The sequence below is a fragment of the Dama dama genome, chromosome 24 (assembly GCF_033118175.1).
Source record: "Dama dama isolate Ldn47 chromosome 24, ASM3311817v1, whole genome shotgun sequence".
Lineage (NCBI taxonomy): Eukaryota > Metazoa > Chordata > Mammalia > Artiodactyla > Cervidae > Dama > Dama dama.
This window is the reverse complement of record NC_083704.1, coordinates 48,777,954-48,802,162: the sequence shown is the minus strand read 5'-3', so window position 1 is coordinate 48,802,162 and position 24,209 is coordinate 48,777,954. Positions and strand designations below refer to the sequence as shown.

Here is a 24,209-nt window from a genome sequence, read left to right as displayed (position 1 = left end):
ATCATAAGGGATATGATTTAGGTCATACCTGAATGGCCTAGTGATTTTCCCTACGTTCTTCAATTTAAGTCCGAATTTTGCAATAAAGATCTCATGATCTGAGCCAGAGTCAGCTCTTGGGTTTGTTATTGCTGACTGTATAGAGCTTCTCCATTTTTAGCTACAAAGAATATAATCAATCTGATTTTGGTATTGACCATCTGAAGATGTTCATGTGTAGAGTTATCTCTTGTGTTGTGGGAAGAGATTGCTTGCTATGACCAGTGCTTTCTCTGGAAAAACTCTGTGAGCCTTTGCCCTGCTTCATTTGCCAGGTATCTCTTGACTTCTTACTTTTGCATTCCAGTCCCCTATGATGAAAGGACAGGTTTTTGTTTTAATGTTAATTCTAGAAGGTCTTGTAGGTCTTCATAGAACCATTCAATTTCAGCTTCTTTGGCAGTAGTGGTTGGGGCATAGACTTGGGCTAGTGTGACATTATATGGTTTGCCTTGGCAATGAACCAAGATCATTCTATTTTTTTGAGACTGCACCCAAGTACTGCATTTAAATTCAGACTTAAATTTAAGAAAGTAGGAAAAAGCGACTAGACCGTTCAAGTATGACCTAAATAAAATCTCTTATGATTATATGGTGGAAGTGACAAATAGATTAAAGGGATTAGATTTGATAGACAGAGTGCCTGAAGAACTGTCGACGGAGGTTTGTGACATTGTATAGGAGGCAGTGATCAAGACCATCCCCAAGAAAAAGAAATGCAAAAAAGACAAAGTGGTTGTCTGAGGAGGACTTACAAATAGTTGAGAAAAGAAGAGAAGTGAAAGGCAAAGGAGAAAAGGAAAGATATACCCAATTGAATGCAGAGTTCGAAAGAATAGCCAGGAGAGATTAAAAAAAAAAATCTTCCTAAGTGATTAAGGCAAAGAAATAGAGGAAAACAGTAGAATGGGAAAGACTAGAGATCTCTTCGAGAAAATTAGAGATACCAAGGGAACACTTCATGCAAAGATGAGCACAATAAAGGACACAAACAGTATGGACCTAAGAGAAGCGGAAGATATTAAGAACAGATGGTGAGAATACACAGAGGAACTGTACAGAAAAGATCTTAATGACCCAGATAACCATGGTAGTATGCTCATTCACCTAGAGCCAGACATCCTGGAGTGTGAAATCAAGTGGGCATTAGGAAGCATCATTACAAACAAACTAGTGGAAGTGATGGAATTTCAGCTGAGCCATTTGAAATCCTAAAAGGTGATGCTGTTAAGGGCTAAATTCAATATGTCAGCAAATTTGAAAAACTCAGCAGTAGCCATAGGACCAGAAAAGATCAATTTTCATTCCAATCTCAAAGAAACACAATGCCAAAGAATGTTCAAACTACCACACAATTGCACTCATTTCACACTCATGCTAGCAAAGTAAGGCTCAAAATTCTCCAAGCCAGGCTTCAACAAAACGTGACCCAAGAACTTCTAGATGTTCAAACTGGATTTAGAAAAGGCAGAGGAACCAGAAATCAAATTGCCAATATCCACTGGATCAAAAAGCAAGAGAGTTCGAGAAAACATCTACTTCTGCTTTATTGACTATGCCAAAGCCTTTGACTGTGTGGATCACGATAAACTGTGGGAAATTCTTCAAGAGATGGGAATACCAGACTACCTGATCTGCCACCTGAGAAATCTGTATGCAGGTCAAGAAGCAACATTTAGAACCGGACATGGAACAATGAACTAGTTCCAAATGGAGAAGTCTGTCAAGGCTGTATATTGTCACCCTGCTTATTTAACTTATATACAGAGTACATCATGAGAAATATTGGGCTGGATGAAGCACAAGCTGGAATCAGGATTGCTGGGAGAAATGTCAATAACTTCAGATATGCAGATGACACCACCCTTATGGCAGAAAGTGAAGAGGAACTGAAGAGCCTGTTGATGAAAGTGAAAGAAGAGAGTGAAAAAGCTGGCTTAAAATCAACATTACAAAAACTAAGATTATGGCATTCGGTCCCATCCCTTCCTGGCAAACAGATGGGGTAATAATGGAAACAGTGACAGACTTTATACTCTTGGGCTCCAAAATCACCATAGATAGTGACTGCAGCCATGAAATGAAAGGATGCTTGCTCCTTGGAAGAAAAGCTATGACCAACCTAGACAGCATATTAAAAAGCAGAGACGTTACTTTGCAGACAAAGGTCCATCTAGTCAAAGCTATGGCTTTTCCAGTAGTCATGTATGGACGTGAGACTTGGACCATAAATAAAGCTGAGCACCTAAGAAGTGATGCTTTTGAACTGTGGTGTTGGAGAAAACTCTTGAGAGTCCCTTGGACTGCCACGAGATCAAACCAGTCAATCCTAATGGAAATCAGTCCTGAATATTCATTGGAAAGACTGATGCTGAAACTCTAATACTTTGGCCACCTGATGCGAAGAACTGACTCAGCGAAAAAGATCCTAATGCTGGGAAAGATTGAAGACAGGAGGAGAAGGGGACGACAGAGGATGAGATGGTTGGATGGCATCACCAACTCGATGGACATGAGTTGCGCAAGCTCCAGGTGTTGGTTATGGACAGGGAGGCCTGGCGTGCTGCAGTTCATGGGACTGCAAAGAGTCGGACACGACTGAGCAACTGAACTGACTGACTGCATTTAGGACTCTGTTGACATTGAGGTTTACTTCTTTTCGTCTAAGGGATTCTTGTCTACAGTGATAGATAAAATGGTCATCAGAATTAAAATTTCCCCATTCCGGTCCATTTTAGTTCACTGATTCCTAACATGTCTACGTTCACTTTTGCAATCTCCTGTTTGACAACATCCAATTTATCTTAATTCATGGACCTAACATTCCAGGTTCCAGTGCAATATTGTTCTTTACAGCCTTGAACTTTACTTTCACCACTAGACACACTCACAACTGGGTGCTGTTTCTGCTTTGTCTCATTCTTTTCATTCTTTCTGGAGCTATTTATCCATTCTTCTCCAATAGCACATGGGACACCTACTGACATGGAGGGTCCATCTTTCAGTGTCAAATCTTTTTGCCTTTTCATACTGTTTATGAGGTTCTCAAGGAATGGGCCATGTTCAGTAAACCTTTTAATTCAATTTTCTGCTCATAGTTAGGGCTGTGCTCCCTCCCTGTTTTGGTTTTTTAGTTTGGCCTGTGGCAGCCCAGTCCTGGAGTCTGATGTCTCCATGGTAGGGCTAATGGTGATCTCCTCCAAGAGGACTTATGCATGTGTTGAAGCTCATGTGACCCTTATAATAGCCCTATGAAGTAGAATACTAGTATTCATCTTCATTGTTTCAAAGATAAAACTGAAGCAGGTTAATAACTTTCTTTGATCACACAGCTGGTGTGCAACAAAGCTGGGATCTGACCCCACGCAGTCTGGATCAAAGCTCTGGAAAACTATGCTGTGCACTAAACAGAGAGAACAAAGGGCTTGGATACCTCAAGGGCCCCAGTGCAGTGGTAGTGAAATCCAGAAGTTCTTAGCCTTGGCCAGGATGCCACCAGAGCAGCTTGGAGCATGATTATCGCCAAGGTGACACTCTGCACCCACAAGGTAGTAAGACCTGAGGCAACTCCGCTGCATATAAATGAAAGGTATGCTTATAGTACCTCCAAATGTCACATACCCTTACACAACCAATTCAAAGTATTTAACTAAACTCTCTTTTCTGGAGGAGTGGATCTCAGGCAGACCATAAAGAAGGATGGAGTGTTAAAGGGTGCTACACTGGGAACCTGATCCTTGATTCCTGCCTCACAATACACTTGGGGATTGAAATAGTCTTGCACCAATTTGAAGTGCAAGAGGTGCACAAGATTCTCATTGCTATGGCTTCTCATGTTACAGAGCACAAACTCTAGGGCTCACAGGCTTTAGTAGCTCTGGCGTGTGTGGCTCAGGTGCTGCATATCATGTGGGATCTCCCTGGATCACAGCTCGAACATGTGTCTCCTATATTAGCAGGTGGATTCTTCAGTATGGAGCCACCAGGGAAACCCTACATAATAACATCTTAAAATGTTCTCTTTTTATTGAGATATAGTTGCTATATAATATTCTATAACTTTCAAGTGTACTACATAGTGATTTTATATATTTGCATACATTATGAAACGATCAATGTGGTAAGTCTAGTAACGATCTGTTCCCATTAAAAGGTACTACAATATTATTGACCATACTCCTTATGCTGTTTATTTTATCCATGTGGCTTATTTATTTTATAACTAGAGGTTTTTATTTCTTAATTCCCTTCACCTATATAGAATGTATTCCTAGAACAAGTGGGGAAAATTAGATGGGGAATTGGAACATTCCATATTATCATAAAATTGATAATTTTCTTAATGCTGTGGCTAGATCTTATTCTTAGTAATACATGCTTTCATGTTTACGGGCAAAGTGTTAATGTCTGTAACTTACTTGCAAATAGTGATGCAAAAAAAAAAGGTGAGTATGTACATGCATGTACCTATAAACTGGTAAGGATGTGGGTATATGTGTGTCTGTCTATGTGTAGAGAGAAAAAGCAAATGTAGCAAAATATTAACAAATGTAACATCTAGGTAGAGGGTGTTCACTGAATTATTCTTGTTTTCCTTTAAACATTTTCATAATAATGAAAGTTAGAAACAAAATTTTAGAAGTCATATTATGTTATGTTATGTTACCAGAAATACTTCTGCTAACATGTTGGTTTAAATCCTTTTAGCTTTTTTCCCCCCTATGCACAGATGTCTTTTACTTAAAACAAAAACAACAGAGGATCAAATATACATGGGTATCTGTTCATTTAATCAAATAAATTATCAAATGTTTCTAAGTTTATTTTCCACAGACCCAATACATAAATGAATATTCAAGGATGTCTTTCAGTTTTTATTGAATGGACCATAAAAAGTCAGTGTGCCACATTTATTGCAACTGTCTTTAAAAATCATTTAAGAAAAGATAGATAAAAAATTCATAAACTTTTAGTACCTTCATTATGTCTAGGGGCATCTTCATCATGAAATAGCATTGCCAAATTTAATAAAGTTGTTGCCATTAAAAATTTATGCTGTTCATTCACTTAACAAATATTTACTTTCTATACTGTTCAGTTCTAAGTGCTGTGAGCATAGAGTAGTCAAAAACCAAGTGTGTTCCTCAGAGGCTCTCCCTGACACAAGATCTAAAATGTGTTAGTACCCTGATTGAAAGGGTAGGGAATGGGAAGTCCAGAGACTGGGCTCCTAATTTACCCACTAGAGAATTCCTCCAGCTCCATGGAGGAAGTGATATTTAAACTGAGGTTTGAAGGATGAATAGGAGGCTCCTGTAACACTAGATTGAAAAGAGGACTCTCCGGTTACAACGCTTGATGAGTGACCTTAGGCAAGTTCCTGGACCTCTCAGTGCCTCAGGGATAAAGTGGTAAAGCTTAAATAAGACACACAAGGCCCTTAGATCCAGGTATGGCACTATTTAGCACTTGCAGTTGTTGCTGCAGTTTACGAAGAGCTACAGTGCACTGGGCTTCACGCTGTGGTCACAGCTGGAAATGAGATATATCAGGTACCTGCTCTAGGAGTCTCCCTCCAGTTGTTTATTCGCTAAATCATGTCTGACTCTTTTGCGACCCCATGGACTGTAGCCCACCACGCTCCCCTTGTCCATGGGATTTCTCAGGCAAGAATACTGGAGTGGGTTGCCATTTCCTTCTCCAGAGGATCTTCCCCATCCAGTACCCCCTCCCTAACTTATTTTACACTAAAATAAGCCTCTCTTCCAAATGTACAATATAGCAAATGTTAATTTCCAAACAATGTTAATGCTTTTTGTTTCTCCCTACTTTTGCCACCTCCACTTGAGCTGACGCGCTTCTCTGAGTCCTCTCTGTGAACTCTAAGGGCTGCAATTGCCCAGCGAAGAACTAACACCATTCTAGAACCTGGACCACAAACCCCAGGTGGAGCGAAAGGGCAGTGCTCTTGGGGCCTCGCCCCCAAGCGCAGGCGCCAGTATACTCAATCCTGATTGGCCCGCTCTCCTAGCTCGCCGGCCTCACTGCATCCAATCGGCGTAGCGCTTGTTGAGCGACGGCAGCAAGCGGCGTACACACGGGGCTTGAGCGTCCTGTGGAGAGCGCGGGGAGGTCAGGCCATGAACTTGGGGTAAGCTGGGGAGAGAAAGGTGGTCGTCTGTGGAAGGGCGAGACTTCACTGAGCCTTGGAGTCCTTCGCGGGGAGCCTTCCAGTCCTGTGTCGTCCCCAGCTGCAGTGCCAGCTCCCTGAAGTGGAAAGGGGCAAGGGGCTGGGTCGGCCTTTTACTTTTCAAATTAATAGCTCGCGTGAAAACTGTCCGTCTCTCCTTTTCGCTCCCTCCTGTATCTCAGGAGGGAGAAGGAGGAGAGGCCTGAGAGGAGGTAAAAGGTGAGGGCAGCTGGAGAGAGAAAGCTTAGCAGCTTCCCGGGGAGAAATCCTGGCCCAGGTTCTGGTGCTTTGCGTCCCTGTCGTGGGTTTGTTTTTTTTTTTTTTTTTTTTTTTGCAATGTTGGAGTGCCCAGAGAAGCTTAGCGCCTGCAGTGCAAAAAGCCGAGGCTTCTGGAGGAGCCATGGATCATTTGTGTTTGACATCTCATAGGCCCTCATTAGATGGTGGTGGTGGTTAGTTACTCAGTCATGTTCGAATCTTTGTGACCCCATGGACTGTAGCCTGCCAAGTTCCTCTGTCGATGGGATTCTCCAGGCAAGAATACTGGAATGGGTTGTCATTTCCTTCTCCAGGAGACAGTGGTTGAGTAAATAAAAAGGACCGTTGCATGGCGACCCCATGGACTATAGCCCCCCATGCTCCTCTGTCATGGGGTCCTCCAGGCGAGAATACTGGGGTGGGTTGCCGTTCCCTTCCCCGGGGGACTCTCCTGACCCAGGGATTGAACCCTGGTCTCCAGTATTCCAGGCAGTTTCTTTATCGTATGAGCCATCAGGGAAGCCGAATAAAAAGGACCGTTACATGGTTTTCATGATTGGGAAGTTTGATATTTTAAGAAGATGAAAAGTCACCAAACTTACACACATGCACCTCATTTAGCAAATAGAATCTAGGGATAGCAAATAAATAAGACAGCCCTTGAAGGCGTTTGCAATGCAGTAGGACTGAATAAACGTACTTTACAGTTTAATTCAAACTCTTTTGTTTAAATTTCACCAATGTTAACATGAACTGTTTATAACTGTGCAACCGGGAAACCCTTAAAACCCATTCTTTCCAGTGTTTTATGTTAATCGTAAATTGAGGTCGTTTGATTTCCCCCACTTTAGCATAACAGCAAATTTCCTATTCCCTTTTTTTGGTCTGCTGGGTTTAATTTTTTTTTACTGTGGACATCATTTTTGTCCCTGTTGATACTGACCTACTTCTTCCCTTCCTCTATCCTGCCCTCCTCACCTTACTGAAATATTATAATAATTGTACTGCTGCTTTTGGTTTTAGTGAAATTTTTATTAGGACTTTAGCAAATGTGCAATTTTCGTTGACAGTAACTACTGTTACTTTGTACTCTTGAATTTGACAGGCACAGATAAAGTACAGGGGGAAAATATAGGTGTATTGCTGTGATACTTTAAAAAGCATCTCAAAGTCTGAATGTGTATTAGTTGAAATATCAAAATAAAACTCCATGCTCAAGCAGTTTATAATCCTGGTGGCACTCTTACAGGTTCACTTCCAAATACTGCTCTACTAGGCCATAGAATGTGTTAGTCATGAGACCATTATGAAACTAATAAATAGTAACTAGAGGTTTTGCTCCTTTAAGATACGTGAGGAATTTCCTAACAGCGTTATTTTTTTTTCCAGCCTAGAGTTAAAAGAATTAAATGATGTTAGAATAACCAGACTAATTTATTCCTTTATGACTGAGCAGCTGAACTGAACAAAAAGAAGTTTCAGGTTGAATATGATAAATTCTTTGTAGGAAAGTTTCAAGAATTTTTTTCTATGTAGTTTTAAATTTTATCTTGAATTGAAAAATGTTTTAAATTAAAAGAATTATTTCAATTATACCTCAATTTAAAAAAATGAACACAAATTTTTTAAAAAAATGGTTTAATATTTACAAGGTTCCTGTATTAATTCCAAAGAACAAATTTACTTTCAAGGTTCAAATGAACATTTCTGGCTATTTAAAATGTTGCTGTTTCTTAAAAATGACAGACAACTTTCTTTTATTTTGCAGAGATGGCTTAAAGCTTGAAACGGAATTACTGAATGGAAAAACCAAGCTTATATTATCTCCATATGGTATGCTATGTTACTGGAAATCTAAAATATAAACTTTTAGATTCCTACATAGAATGTATTATTTTGTAACAGGTTTTTTGCTTGTAGTAGAATATTTAAATGATACTTTGAAAAAAACTGGTTTCCCTAACTTTCTCAAATTTGTTTTTAGCCAAGTAGAGTCAGATCACATCATTGGTTCCACTGTCAGTATTTATTCATATAATTTAATGTTTGAGTATATTTCATATGTAACATCTCTTTGTTATATTTGTATGTAGCAAACATGCTTATTGTCTAATGAGTAATCTAGGTGAAATTTATGTATTTATGTTCTGTGCATCTAAACAATGTATTATTTGAGAAAATTCAATTTATAATAAGACCGTAGTTTTAAAGTCATTTTTAGTATTAGTTTTAAAACTCAGAGTATGCTTTGGTACTCTTCTCATTCAAAGTATTTTCTTTTTCTCTAAATTGTTTGTAGCTTTACCTTGGAAAGTGAACAAAAATGAAATAGAACTGTTTGAATGACACTGTAAAAGTTAAAACATTTAATATCTAAAGTTAATGTTTTGGGGGGTTAATATTTTTAGTTAATATCTTCTTAAAACAATGGTAATTAAAATTTTCTTTTGTGACTGCCTTAGTATGTTTTTGGTTGATAGTTTAGTAATTTTTTTTTCTTTTGTAGACCATAAATCAAAAATTTCTGGAAAGGTAAGCCAAATGACTTTGACCTGACTTGTTTTCAAAATGCAATTCACTTTACAGTGATTTGAAAATAATTCCTGTCAAACTATCATAAAGGATTTGGAGTGATGATGAAAAGTTACTGTTTGCTTGCTTTCAAGCTGGTCCTTTCACAGAAATGGAATTGTAATTTTTCAGTTCAAAAAGACTTCTAGAATTTCTTTCTCCAGATCAGTCCCCAGTAGCACTTTCTGCAGTGATGGAAACATTATAAAATCAGCGCTGTCCAATATGGCAGCCAGCCACTAGCCATGTGTGGCTGTTAAGGACTTAAAATGTGACCAATGTGATTAAGGAAGTTAATTGTTAATTCATTTATTTTATTTTTAATTTCAATTTAGTAACTACTGTACTAGACAGTGTAACTCCTGAGATCTCTAAAAACAGACTTTTAAACACAGTTCTTTTTTCATACTCGGATTCCATTTTCCCACACCAAATGGATGTATTTGGTTGACAAAATCTTAAATGCATTTAGCTTCTTAGTCTAAGAGGTTACACTTAAGCTAAATGATAATTTTCCTTTTCAATTATTTTTCCTTATCAGGAACACACAGTGCTGTTTTCTGCAGAATACATTACCACTTCAAAATTTTGATACCACTTCTTGTTTCCCATTCCTTTTCCCATTAAGCAGCAGAAATTTCTATTCTCCTCCATAAGTTTCTGTAGCCCCCTTTATTTTGCAGAATCTTAAAGTCTGTTTTTCCATATCTTGAGTAGAGCCCAGTTTGGGTGATGTAGCACTTACCAGTTCTGAACCCTTGGTGGCTTTGGTTTCCAGGTTTAATCAAGGTGGAGGAGATGCTTGAGTTCCCAGCTTATCAGTTACTTGGTAAATGGGTGATAATGGTCTAAGTAATTCCACAAGCTACCTATAAAAATTGTTACATACACACACAGTATATGCATACCTTGTGTGTTCCCTTAATTGCAGTGTTTTTTTCTGCCCTAAAATATTGCAACAATTGTTTTTATTTGAGTCACAGTAACAAATACAGTACTCCTTTTCAAGCTCCTAGATTTAAAAACAAACTAAAGACTACCTGTAATAGTTGATTTGTGTCTTCCCCTGGCCTCTGTTTTCTTGTACATATTCCCTCTTCAATTGTGTCCTTCATGGATACGTTATGGGTAGTACATTTGTGAAGACATTTCATTATCTTTTTAACCAACTTGGGACATCCGGAGATCCCCTTTTATGCCTGTAATAAAGGTACTAGTCTTGGACTTTTGGTAAAATCCTTTCAAAATTCTTTTAGGGGTCTAGATATTTATTTATTGAATTAAAACAGATTGTTTTACTCCTCTTGCTTTGGGGACACCAAAATACTAATGCATGGTAACTACGTGAGGTGGTGGATATGTTAATTAGCTTGATTGTGGTAATTATTTCACATTGTATACTTATATCAAATTGTACACCTATTAAACCTCAGTAAAGCTGGAAGAAAGGACTGATGCAACCTAAGTTTCATAAATCTCAATTCTGCAGCTATATATTGATTTCTCTTTTCTGTAAGTTGTTCATAAATTCACTCATCGTAGTGCTTTTCTTTTCTTCTATTAGGGTTGGCTCCTGAGTGGCCATACTGCCTGCAGTTCTTTGTTCATCTTCTCCTCAGTTGAGTTACGGTCATGTTCATAGTGTGCTCTTTAAACACTGTGAGCTCTAGCCCATCATCAAGTTTAACACGCTGTAGTCTGAGTACTGTAATTTTTTCAAAATCTCTCCTGCATTTTTCTTTAATCTGTGGGAGTGAATATGAAATAAACATGGTTGCCAGTCTAATTTCTTTAGCTTTTATAGGAAGAGAAATGAGAGAAATATTAATGATTCAGTGTCATGGGTAATGTACAAAGTCATAAAAATATCCCAATTAATTGAAATATAAAACATTTAAAAATTGTTTGCAGATATTTCTATGTGTGAGAATCAGGATAATGCCACACTAATAGATGCATACAGTATTAGTGCTAGGTAGCATGTTTTATATTTTAAAATATTAATTCTCTCTGAATCTTTCTGACCTTGGGATCCTGGTTCCACATAAATTCTGAAGTCGACCAGTGTTCAATGCATTGGACCCTGTCTTTATATCTTTTTTAATATTATGAAAAATATTGGTACAATTAAAACATCTAAAAAATTTTAAATTTAGGTAAAGAGCAACATGCTACATAGAAATGTTTATGACATTAATACCCTACTTGATAATTAAAATTCATCTGATCCAGTAAACACCCTGAAAATGATATGGGCTAGATTACTTTTTCCTGTTAAGTAACTTGAACGTAATAGAATATTTATTTGATAGTTCATGATTTTTTGCTGCTTTCTCTCATTACTCTTCTCAGGTATTAAGCTACAAACATATTCAGGATTGAGCTGAGTGTTTATTGATCTCATGCCAGACATTGCTACCCCACTTTTTCATTAAATACTTTTAGGTGATTTTTTTCTGTATTTATTTCTGGTATAAGTAGACTGTGGCAAAATAGTTCTAGTTAAATTGGGGCCACAATTAATAGGTTTCTGTTTAAAAGAAGTTACTACAGCTGTGAAACTCCCACTACGTGTGTATAGCTACATTCTTGACTGTATTTGTTCTGTGACTCTGAGAGAAAAAAAGAAGTAACACCTAGTCCATGTTTCTTAAAAGCAGGACTGTCAGTTCAGTAAATAACTATATATTACAAGTAAAATAAAATGTGTACCATACTAGAGTTATAAAAAGAAAAAAACTTTTCAAAGAGCAGTCCTTTGTGGTTTGAGGAGACAGGGAATACTTCATAAATGAGCTGACTCTTTAGTTAAAACTTAAAAGATGAGGGAAATATTCATAGTGAAAGTAGTAGAGAAGTATATTCTAAACTCAAAGGAAATAGCAGGCAAAATACCAAAGTACAAACCATAATTTGTCTTTGGGGATAGTGTGTATATCAGCAGGGAATGTACAACATAAAACTTAGGGTGGTTACAGTTGTGAGGGGTTTAAATGTATATTCAAAGGGATTGAACTTACTTGTTTTGAAAAGTAGACTAGATAGGATTTGTGTTGTAAGAATGGGCTTTGGGCAGTTCTGTGAAGGACAGATTATCATAACAGGAACACTACTTAGAGCTAGTTATTTTAGTCCAGGAAGAGTTTTATGAGACCCTGAAGTATGGTGGTTATCAGAATATAAAGAAGGGGACAAAAGTAAGAAATTTTTAAGATACATTAATGGCATACACTATACTTCTTAGCAGTTTGGGTCAGAAACTGAGTAGAGAACTGAAATGCTCAACTGTTGATGATCCCAAAAACGTCAGTATGAGTCAAAGAAGAGTGGGTAGTAGTGATAGCTGTAGTGGTTGGAGATTGGGGTGTAGGGCTCAGCCTTGTAAGCTATGTGCAGTCTGCTGATAATTTGCTTAACACACAGTGATTTTCAAAAACTAGAATGAATTGTGACTGTCTAAAAATTGGAACTTTAAGGTAAAACATGGCATTTTTGGTTCTCTTGAAATACTGGATGATCTAGTAAGTAGACTCAAATTCCTGTTTGTCAATGTAAGCTGCTTCTGACTGGTGGGTGCCTGCTTTAGACGGATAAGTGCTCTTCAGTTCGTCCTAGTTGCCACTCAGCCTAATTTGCAGTAGGTTTAAATTGGTCACTTTTCATTGAAAGAATTAGTTATATAAAAATAGCCACAGTGATAGGAGGGTAAAGGAGCATGTTAGATTGTGCTATTAGTATTATCGAAAGTCTTAAAGCCTGGGATAAAAGGCTGTACGTGGGATGAAGAGGATAATAAGAGATTTTGCCGCTGATGATATGGTACATTTTGAAAAGTAGAGTAAAATGAGGTTGATTAATTGGTCAAAGTGTGGTTATGTATTATGTAATTTTTGAAAGTAAGGAGATTTGAGATATGATAAGCCAGATGAAAGCCATGTGGTATCTACCCTACTCCTTGACAGCAGGAATTTTGTCTTACTCATTTTATGCCTTTGACATCTTTTTCACAGTGTTGATCACCTAAATAACTACACTTAATATTGATTGAATGACTGTTGAATTACTTTATGTTAGATGTGTCTGCAGAAATGTACAGTGGGTTAGATAAGAGATAGATTTGAGATAAGCAAGCTGTAATAATTTGGTAATGAAAACCTCAATTTAGATTTATTGTCATATAAAAGGGGAGAAAAAGACATTTGGAAGGAAGAAATGACCAATATTTGCTGGTAAACTAAAGAACACCTTGAAGGAAAATAAAGAATCAAAGATGACCCCATGGTTACTGATCTGAAAGATTAGAACAACAATGCTACAAAAATTAGATATTTTGGAAAGGGACACTAACTTGGGGATGAGAGAGAAAGAATTCGGTCTTTAAATGGTGTAGTCGAAGATAGTCACTCAACAAAATTTCCTTAAACCTACCCTGTTCCACTCACTGTTCAGATACTGGGGACACAACAGGGGACAAAGCAAACAAAAATCTTTGTCGTGTGGAGTTTAAATTAGAAAAAGGTGGAATGGGCAGAAAATAATCAAATATAGAATATTGCAATACCAAAAGGTGGCATAGAGCAAAATAAAGGAGAGAAAGGGAAGGGGCACAGTTCCGTTCAGTTGCTTAGTCATGTCCAACTCTTTGTGACCCCATGGACTGCAGCACGCCAGGCCTCCCTGTCCATCACAAACTCCTGGAGTTTACTCAGACTCAGGTCCATTGAGTCTGATGCCATCCAACCCTCTCACCCTCTCATCCTCTTCTCCTCTCGCCTTCAGTCTTTCCCAGTGGCAGGCTTTTTTCCAGTGAGTCAGTTCTTCCCATCAGGTGACCACAGTACTGGAGCTTTCTGCCATAAGGGTGGTGTCGGGCACAGTAGTCTTGGGAAAATGGGGAGTAGCGAGGTGGGAGTGAGTTTAGAGCAGGAAGCCTGCAATTTTTAATAAGAGTGTTCAGAGAAGACTTCCATGAGCCAGTCATGTTGGACCCCTGATTTGAAGGTGGTTATTGAATGAGCCATGTAAAATTTGAGGGAGTAATGTCTGATGTAGAGGGATTGACGAGTGCTAAGGTCTATGATTGGAGGTTCTTGTTGAAATTGTGATTATGAAAGGTTACAGTTATGGGTAGTTACAAAGTCAGTATAAGATACCACTGTGGGAATAAGTAACTGAGGTAGCATGGTCTGATAAGCATATAGGAGCAGAGTCCAGGGAAGTGAGGGTACTCAAACAATGTGAAAGCACCAGTAGTTAAGATAGGAGTTAGGTTAGAGAGAGGGATGGTGACCCACCAGCTAAGATTTTCAAGGAATAAGGGCTGGTAACCTAAAGGTCTGTAAATGCCTGTAAAGACAAAGGTATTGTGGGTGTTATAATGCTGACATGAGATTCAAAGCTGAAGTGGAATGGATTGTAACAACCAAAATTAAAATTGTTTTGTAATCTTCATTATCCTGAAATAAAATAATCATTTCCAGTTCTTAAAGATTTCAAGTGAAGATTTGCAAAAGTTAAGTGTGAGTTTCTACGGGTATATTACCTGACTGGCAAAATGGAGGGAAAAAAGTTTTGAATCCTGACTTATCATTGATTATATAGAGATAATTGTTGATTTTTCATATGCTATTATAAATAATAAATTTCTGTTGTTTTAACAGATGGGAAATAAAACCAAGATTGCAAAATATCCTTTACGAACTAAAACTGGATACATTCTAAAATCACAAAATACTTGTGTCAGGAGTGAAAAATTTTTGCAAAAGAAAAGAATTGGTTCAGAAATTTCACTGGTAAAAGGTGAAAAAAATAGTATGACTTTTTCACCCACTAAGGATTTATGCAAACAGTTTGCAGACAAAGATAGTCTTCATACCGAGAAAGATATTTCATTTCCACCCTCTAATATACAGAAGACTAGAAACACCACGAATACATTTGTAGTAGCTAAACAGAAGCCTTGCAGAAAGCACATCACAGCTGAAAATAGAAAGAGCGGTTTGGTGTGTCTAACAGAAGACCAACTACGACGAATTCTGATGACTGTAAACCAAGGAAGTAAATCTCTTACCCTGACTGACAATGAAAAGCAGGAGGAAACAAGTAAGATTTTTCTAAAATATAATATTTTATCAATATGTAAGTGTTTTAGGACTTAAGTTTCATTGTGTTTTACATAACTGCCTCTTAAATTCTAGTTTAGTGCATGAAGTTTTAAAATAAATATTTGTTTAGAAGACATTCTCTCATATGCAGAATTACTCTTATAGTTAAAATATGCCATGTTTTATTTAACATTAATGCTAAGAATATTATTCTCATGTACCATAGCCTTAAGAAATTCAGCTTTGTGCATCTAGATGTTAGTACAGAAAGAAAGCTGCTGTGCTAATTTTAGAATATTAGCAGGCTTTACTTAGATGAAAAATATGTAAAATGTTCAAAAAAAATTACTATAGTATTTCTAGTGAAAAATGATGAGAATTTTACTATGGAAATTAGACACGAGTTGCTGAAAAGGATTATTTTCCTGGCCTGGCTTTCGCTCTTCCTGACCCTCAGTCCTTGCTAAGAATTGACAGCAGTATCTTTATAACTGGTGTAAAACACTGACTTGGAAGTAGTAGAGTATTATATGCCTTCTATTTTACTAATTAGGGCATTGCATTATATTTTTAAAAGCTTTCTAGTTTCAGCTTTAAGCTAAGGAATTGTGGCTATGAGTAGAAATATTATTAGAATTTTGTTAGGCAATGGTGACGTAAATAAAAATAAAATTAACAGTCACCAGAAAGAGGGACCACAACTGGTTTGGGGACCAGGTAGCTCCTTAACATTTCCATGGGGCTCAAAATGGAGTAATTTACCTCCTCTTGGGGTAGATTATTCTTTGTAAAGTGAGAGTGCTAACCTTTATCTTTAAAAGTTTTTAAAAGTTTATTATTTTAAAAATATTTTTGTGTAATTATTTGGCTGCACCGTCTTAGTTGTGACAAATGGGATCTTCAGTCTGTTTTTTAGTTGTGAAGTGCAGGATCTCTAGTTGGGCTGTGGGATTTAGTTCGCTGAGGAGGGATTGCACCTGGGTCCCCTGCTTTGGGAGCTCAGAGTCTTAGCCTCTGGACCACCAGGGAAGTCCTTTTTTTTAATTAATATTTATTGGAGTATAGTTGCTTTTAAGGCTTCCCAGGTGGCTCAGTGGTAAAGAATTTTTTGAGCCAAGCATATGTGCCCTATATAAAATATTTGGAATAGATATATACAATAGTCCATGGAAAAGTTCTGCAGTGATTGATTTCCCAGCTAAATGAGAAAAATAAGGACAAGGTAATGAGTTTTTTTCCCTAAATCTATTTGCATTTATTCTTCTTTAAGTTGTGATTTGTGTTATTTATATTATTTGTAAAAGTATTGTTGGCAAGAGTAAATGGAGGTTTTTTCCTTCATTATTGTTGCTTGTTTTCTTAGTTGAAATAAAAGTTTGTATGGCTATGGCCATACCTCTGGGCCATTTAACCTCTGAGACTCAGTTTCCAGGGACTTCCCTGGTGGCTCAGATGGTAATGTGTCTGCCTACAATGTGGGAGACCCGGGTTCGATCCGTGGGTCGGGAAGATCCTCCTCAGAAGGAAATGGCAACCCACTCCAGTACTCTTGCCTGGAAAATCCCATGGACGGAGGAGCCTGGTAGTCTACCATCCATGGGATTGCAAAGAGTTGGACACGACTGAGTGACTAATATATATTTCAGTATATTATCCAAAACCTTGTTTTATATCATTCACCATCTAGAGTAGTTCTCTGCAAATGGCATAATAAACTTTATGATTTCACATTCCTTTATGTTATGTCTTTTTTTTTTTGTGCTCTTTGGTGTTCATCCCAAGATGAACATTGATATCATTATCATTCTGCAATTTTAGTATTAATTTTAAAACATGCATTTTACCTTGTAGGTCAGTATAGTCTAAATTTAAACAATATTCCTGATCAGCCAAAGAACGAAAACATCATGGGACTCCTCCAAAAAGCTGAGACTGTTTCATCTATTCAGGATGAAAGCAAATCTGTTTTAAATAAAGATCAGGTGACATCTAATCAGTGTGAGCAGAAAATTTCCACGTATGTAACTCTTATCTTTTACTGTGGGGTCATCTTGGGAATATGATTTTACTTTTCCTTGGTTTGTATGTGAAATATTTATTCTGAAGACTAGAGCTATTTAATGTTTTATTACTTAATATTTATGGAGTAAGTTTATAGAAATGTATAATAAGGTTTCTGTTATTTTTTTATGTTTGTCTTAGAGAGAATGTATGGAAACCAGCTGACATATTCAGTACTCTGGGAGAAAGAGAACGTGATAGAAGTTTGTTGGAAGCAAAAAAAGCCCAGTGGAGGAAAGAGCTTGGTAGGTAATTACTGCACCTTTTATTATATTAATAGTTTTGTTGTCTAAGGAATATATATTGAGGATGAAATATATATTTCAGTATATTATCCAAAACTTTGTTTTATATCATTCACCATCTAGATTAGTTCTCTGCAAATGGCACAATAAACTTTATGATTTCACATTCCATTATGTTATGTCTTTTTTTTTTTTAGTGCTCTGTGGTATTCATCCAAAGATGAACATTAATATCATTATCATTCTGGAGCTCAAACAAAGGTTTCTAAACATTTCTCATTTCCTGAGAATCCATTTTCTTATTTTTCCATTACAGAAATTTTGTAGGTTGAAAATGGTTTTGTTTAAAAATATTTCAAAAATTAAAACTTTCTAATCAACATTCATCAGTAGGATATCAATCAGTATATCCCCTGCAAAAACAAGCTTATTTCTCTCTTGCAGTCTGTGGATATCATAATAAAATAATTTATAATTTGTGTTAAGTTGGATTTTCAGGTAACTAAGATAATAACTAAGAAACTCCTGTTACTTCTTGGGTTAGACTTAGGGTACAGGTACGAGAGCTTGAAAAATACTGAAGTAATAGTTGTACTTCTTAGAAATAGTTGTACTACTAAAAGCATGAAGGTGGAATTCATTGTCCACTGAACTGGAAAGTTTCTAGTTAGTCATAGCCCTGCCGGGACAGGTGATCTAGAAAAAGAGATAAGCAGAAGAAACTGAGAGTGAATTGCCATTGGAAGTCAAAGTAATAGAAGAGTGAAGAAATTAAATAAATGTGTAGTAGTGGTATCAAAAGATTTGGAGATCGGATGTGTGTTTATATCATAATTCAGCTTTAAGTGTTTCGATATAAATTTGGACACATGATTTTATGTGTTTTACTCTTCAGCAGTTATCAATAATAGTGCCTGACATTTTTAAAATACTTTGTATGAGGCCCTGTACTGAGAATAAGCACTATTATTAACCTCATCTTGCGAAGTAAAAAACGTGGGTTTAGAGGCGTGAACGTCAGTTTTCCCACAGTCACACAGCAGGAAAGTGGTTGGCCTTCAATTTGAACCCAGTTTTTCTGACTTCAGTGTTCTAGCCTTTTAAGTCTTGTCAGTAATAATTGAGTGAACATTACCAAAGAATAGAACCTCACATAATTAGCATAATATAAAATATGTTCTGAAAAATTGTTCCTTATTTATAGTAAAACAAACATTTTATATTCATTTATGCCATACTTAAATTTGTTTCTGATTAAATGTTTTATTTCATATCTCTTAGAATTCTCTGTGTCTTGTGAGTTAACCTCTTTCCTCAAAAACAATTTTGAGTAGATCTTCTTAAACATCTGCACTCTTTAAGAAGGTCATGATTTGTTTACGTGATTTTTTTTTTTTCAGTTTTTACATATTTTTTAAAAAAGGACATTATTTACAGATGAACAGGTTGCTTTAAAGAAGAAAGAAAAGGAAGCTTCTGAAAAATGGAATAATCCATGGAAAAAATCTGAAAGTGATAAAATAGAATGGGAAAAACTTCAAATTCTGGATCAGTTTAAGGTAAGAGCATAAAAATCAGGCATTTATTGAATGTAAGATACCTTGACTGCAGTTTTTTAATGCTAAGCGTTGTTTATGTCATAAAGCTTATTCTTGAAGCTTATTCATTTTTTAAAAAGCTAACTCTGTGTTTGATGTTTTAAAATATTATTAAAAAAAATAAAATATTATTTTAAAGTATGTCCTCAACTACTCTGCATCCTATAAATAATCTTACTATATACTGTAATATAAATCTACTATATTGTAGTTGAGTATGGAGGTTCCTGGCACCTCCTTGAGGCTCCTCTAAGAGATCTCCATGATTTTTTCAGTTCAGCTCAGTCGTGTCCGACTCTTTGCGACCCCATGGACTGCAGCACATCAGACTTCCTGTCCCATCACCAGCTCCCAGAGCTTACTCAGACTCATGTCTATCAAGTCAGTGATGCCATCCAACCATCTCATCCTCTGTCATCCCCTTCTCCTCCCGCCTTCAATCTTTCCCAATATCTGGGTCTTTTCCAGTGAGTCAGTTCTTCGCATTAGGGGGCCAAAGTATTGGAGTTCCAGCTTTAGCATCAGTCCTTCTAATGAATATTCAGGACTGATTTCCTTGAGGGTGGACTGGTTGGATCTCGTTGCAGTCCAGGGGACTCTAAAGAGTCTTCTCCAACACCACAGTTCAAAAACATCACTTCTTCGACACTCAGCTTTCTTTATAGTCCAACTCTCACATCCATACATGACTGCTAAAAAAAATCATAGCTTTGACTAGACGGACCTTTGTTGGCTTGATGTTTTACATGACCACAAAATTCTACCACTGACCATGTGGTATCCATTACAAGGTTATCAAGTCAAACATAAGTGATTGCTTAGCAAACAGAAGTATATACTGTGTGTCCCTCAGGGAGTGCTTCAGGGACTTTAAATTCAGTATGTGTTTAATATTAGATAAAAAAGTACCCTTGTTTTTCAATTTATTTTTAGACTTCTGCCTGCTCTTCTAGCATTCTGTCACAGTCTCCCAGTCAGGTAATGGTGATCCATGCTGATGGGCCCTCACTGCCTCGAGCTAGTCAGACTTTACAGGTAAGTTCTAAGTGTCATTATTGTAAATATATAAACCCTTTCCCATCGATTGCTGTATAATGTATTTTCATTGAAGAAGTGAATCTCAGTACTCTTTTTTTAAAGAATTATCTGTTAACTTTACTGAGTACCACATGCTCCTTAAATTTTTTTTAAAAAGTTATCAACTATTTCTTTTTTTTCCTTCCAAGTGAACAATTTAATGCATTCTGAAAATAAGGTAGTAACCTAAAGATATCATTCTGGTGATAGAAATTTTCAGTACTGGTAGATTTCTTACAGAATGCATCCATTTAGGTTGTTTGCGTGGCAGCTTTTTTCTGCTTCATATGGGACTGACTTCCCTACATCAAATAACTTTATAGGCTACTCAAATTATTGGGCTTCCCTTGTGGCTCAGCTGGTAAAGAATCCCCCTGCAATGCAGGAGACCTGGATTTGATTCCTGGGTTGGGAAAATCCCCTGGAGAAGGGAAAGACTACCCACTCCAATATTCTGGCCTAGAGAATTCCATGGACAGTCCATGGGGTCACAGAGTCAGACACGACTGAGTGACTTTCACTCAAATTATTAATATGAATTACATTTTTCTGTAGTCCCAAAAGCACTTTGACTAGCTGTTAAAAGGCAATAAGTTGGTCTTGCTGGGAGTAATTTTGGAAAGTTGTGTAGTTTTGGCTGACAATTCTAAGTTTTTAAAATTTAGAACTTAATGCATGTAGATACTACTAAAAACTACAAATAAAACTATTTATGAAGTTGTTGGGAATTAGTTACAAGCTTATTTACTTTTCAACATTAGGATTGAAAAGAACTTTAATGCTAAAAATACTAAGTATTTCTGTTACTGAAATGTTGGCTGAAGTGTCATTGTGTCGTCTATTGTTGCTTATTTTACGTGGCTTTTTAGGTCATTTATGATCCGGGAGTAATCCATAAGATGTTAATGCAAATAAAGAATTAACCATTTGAGGTGATTTTGCATTTTTTTTCTTTTTTAATGATAACGTTTGTGTTTTCTTTAGTAATCTAGAAAACCAGTAAAGTTATTTACACTGTGGAGTCAGAGATAGGGGTTGGGAGTGGGAGAAAGACTAGAAAGGAAAACATATACTAAATCTAGGACTGAACAACCAAAGATTAGGGTATGATTATGTTTGCGTATTTTTACTGTTTAAATATAGCTTTTAATGTATTTTAGTATAAATGTGGTTAAGATAATGGAGAAGTATTACTAAGGGGACATGAACTAACTGGGTAACCAAAAAAAAAAAAAAATCCCCCTTTAAATACTTGAAAGATGTTGGTTTCATAAATAGCAGCCGTAGCCACAAGCATTTCTTTTATTTGAATGAATATTAAGTTAACATCTTCGTGTAACTGAGGAGAAATTCAGTTGCAGGCAGAATCATCAAGGCCAATTTTGTTGCAACAGGAGCTGATGCATATCAAGTGCGTAGGATAGTGATGTAAGACAGTGATGTAACAAGTGTTGAATGAAGGTTTGCTGTAGTTACAATTTACAAAGCACAGGACCATTCTGAGCCCTGAGGCTGTTAGGAGTCAGTCCTCCCACCATCTTCCTTTCTCCTCCTCTTGATTCTCAATCTTATTCCTCCTTTCCCAGTTGAATGGTCCTGTATTCTCTTTCCTATGTTGTTCAACTTAAACATTCTTTTACACTCTGCAACTTAAAATTTCTTTTTGTGTAGCTAAGAAATGTTTCACTTACAGCCTCACCCTTTTTGACAATACCTCACTTTCATGAAACCTTGGCTTTCTCTAATGACTATACCCCTCCCTGGGAAGCCTTTTATTAAGAAAAGTGTATTCTTTCATACTCTAACATGGGATAGAAAGTGTGGTTATCCTTCTGCTAGCTTCCTATTGCTACCACCAGACTGTATTTATGCAGTTGGACAACAAAATATTCTTCTAATTTTTCACCCTTTTTTTTGGTGGTAAAGTATACATAACATAAAATTAATCATTTGGGGACTTCCCTATCAGTCCAGTAGTTAGTAAGACTCAGCACTCTCACTGCTGTGGGCCTGGGTTCTGTCTCTGGTTGGGGAACTAAGATCCCACGAGACATGTGATATGGCCAAAAAAAAATACAGTATTAATCATTTTTAAGTATACACTCAAGTGGAATTAAGTGCATTCACATTGTCTTGCAACCATTGCCACCATCTATCTCCAGAATTTTTTCATCATTCCAAACTGAAACAGTACCCATTGAACAGTAACTCCCCATTTCTCCCTCCCCTTAGCCCCTGGCAGCTACCATTCTACTTCCTACTTCTATGAATTTGACTGTTCTCAGTATGTTTAAGTGGACTCACACAGTATTTGTCCTTTTTTGTCTGACATATTCCACTTAATGTTTTCAGGGTTCATCCACATTATAACATGTATCAGAATTTCTTTTTTCAGGTTGAAATATTCCATTATATGTATAATGCTGCATTTTGTTTATCCATTTATCCAAATGTTGATGCACATTTGGATTGTTATCACTTTTTGGCTATTGGACATAATGCTGTTAAGAGCCTTGATGTACAAATAATCTTTCCACGTCTGTATTTTCAATTCTTTTGGATATGTATCTGTAATTAGAGTTGCTGGATTATATGGTAATTTTATGTTTCATCTTTTTTTTTTGGCTGTGCTGGGCCTTTGTTGCTATGCGGGCATTCTCTAGTTGCAGTGTGGTGTGCAGGTTGCTCGTTGTGGTGGCTTCTCGTTGCAGAGCATGGATGCTAGGGTGCATGTGGGCTTCAGTAGTTGCACCGTGGGGGCTCAGTAGTTGTGGTGTGTGGGCTTAGTTGCTCTGCAGCATGTGGGTTCTTCCTGGATCAGGGACTGAACCCATGTCCCCTGTATTGGCAGGTGAATTCTCAACCACTGGACCATCAGGAATGTCCCTTTGTGTTTTATGTTAAATTTTTACCAATTTTAATTTGAACATTTTATTTTTAATTGTTATACTGTTTGCACAGTTGCTTCACTGTTGTCTGTTTCTGTCAGCAGTGCACAAGAGTTCTGATTTTTCTACGTCTTCACCAGCACTTGTTTTTTCTATTCTTTTTCATAATAGCCGTCCTAATGAATCTAATTGTAGTTCTGATTTACATTTCGCTAATGACTCATGATGTTGAACATTTTTTCATGTGCCTATTGGCCATTTGTGTATCTTCTTTGGAGAGATGTCTATAAGTCTTTTGTCCATTTTTTAATTAGATTTTCTTTTCTGTTGTTTTGTTGTAGAACTTTACATATTCTGGCTATTAACTCCTTATCAGATACATAGTTTACAGATATTTTCTTCTATTTCATGAGTTGCCTTTTCTCTTACTTCATAGTGTCCTTTGATATATAAAAGTTTTACATTTTGATGTCCATTTCATCTATTTTTTTGTTCTTGCCTGAGCTATTGGTGTCATATCCAAGAAGTCATTGCCAAATCAAACATGGTGGAGTTTTTTCCTGTATGTTTTCTTCTATAGTAGTTTTATAGTTTTAGTCTTTGATCTCTTTTGAGTTAATTTTGCCATATGGTGTAAGGTAAGCATCCAGCTTCATTCTTTAGCATGTGAATATCCAGTTTTCCCAGCACCAGATTCTTCTTTCCCCATTGAATCATCTTAGCACCCTTGTCAAAATTCATTAAACTGTATATGAAAGGATTTATTTCTGGGCTCTCCATTCTGTTCAGTTGTTCTGTGTGTCTGTCTTTATTGCCACCATGTCAGTGTTTTGATTACCATATCTTTGTAGGAAATTTGAAAATCAGAATGTGTTAAGTTCTCCAATTTTGTTTCTTTTTTTTTCCCCCAATTTGTTTGCCTAGTCAGGGTTCCTTATAGTATGTGTCTCAGGATGAAATTTTTTTTTTTTAATTTTTTATTTTTATTTTTTTCCCCAATTATTTTTATTAGTTGGAGGCTAATTACTTTACAGTATTCTAGTGGTTTTGCCATACATTGACATGAACCAGCCATGGATTTACATGTGTTCCCCATCCTGAACCCCCCTCCCACCTCCCTCCCCATCCCATCCCTCAGGGTCATCCCAGTGCACCAGCCCCGAGCACTTGTCTCATGC

At 36.8% G+C, this 24,209-nt stretch overlaps 1 protein-coding gene across 4 annotated transcripts in view; it reads left to right on the top strand.

Moving 5' to 3' along the window:
- The first annotated feature begins 6,120 nt into the window (after nt 1-6,120).
- CCDC66 (coiled-coil domain containing 66) overlaps nt 6,121-24,209 on the top strand; it is a 50,618-nt gene continuing 32,529 nt past the window's right edge. For 3 of the 4 annotated variants that reach the window (XM_061128337.1, XM_061128336.1, XM_061128335.1), the window contains exons 1-8: nt 6,121-6,190; nt 8,256-8,320; nt 8,994-9,019; nt 14,719-15,160; nt 17,014-17,179; nt 17,365-17,468; nt 18,906-19,027; nt 20,000-20,101. In XM_061128337.1, the coding sequence (XP_060984320.1) occupies nt 6,180-6,190; nt 8,256-8,320; nt 8,994-9,019; nt 14,719-15,160; nt 17,014-17,179; nt 17,365-17,468; nt 18,906-19,027; nt 20,000-20,101 (1,038 nt within the window). In that variant the 5' untranslated portion in view covers nt 6,121-6,179. Of the gene's footprint in view, nt 6,191-8,255; nt 8,321-8,993; nt 9,020-14,718; nt 15,161-17,013; nt 17,180-17,364; nt 17,473-18,905; nt 19,028-19,999; nt 20,102-24,209 lie in introns of those variants that run through there. The other variant, XM_061128338.1, reaches the window with a different exon arrangement.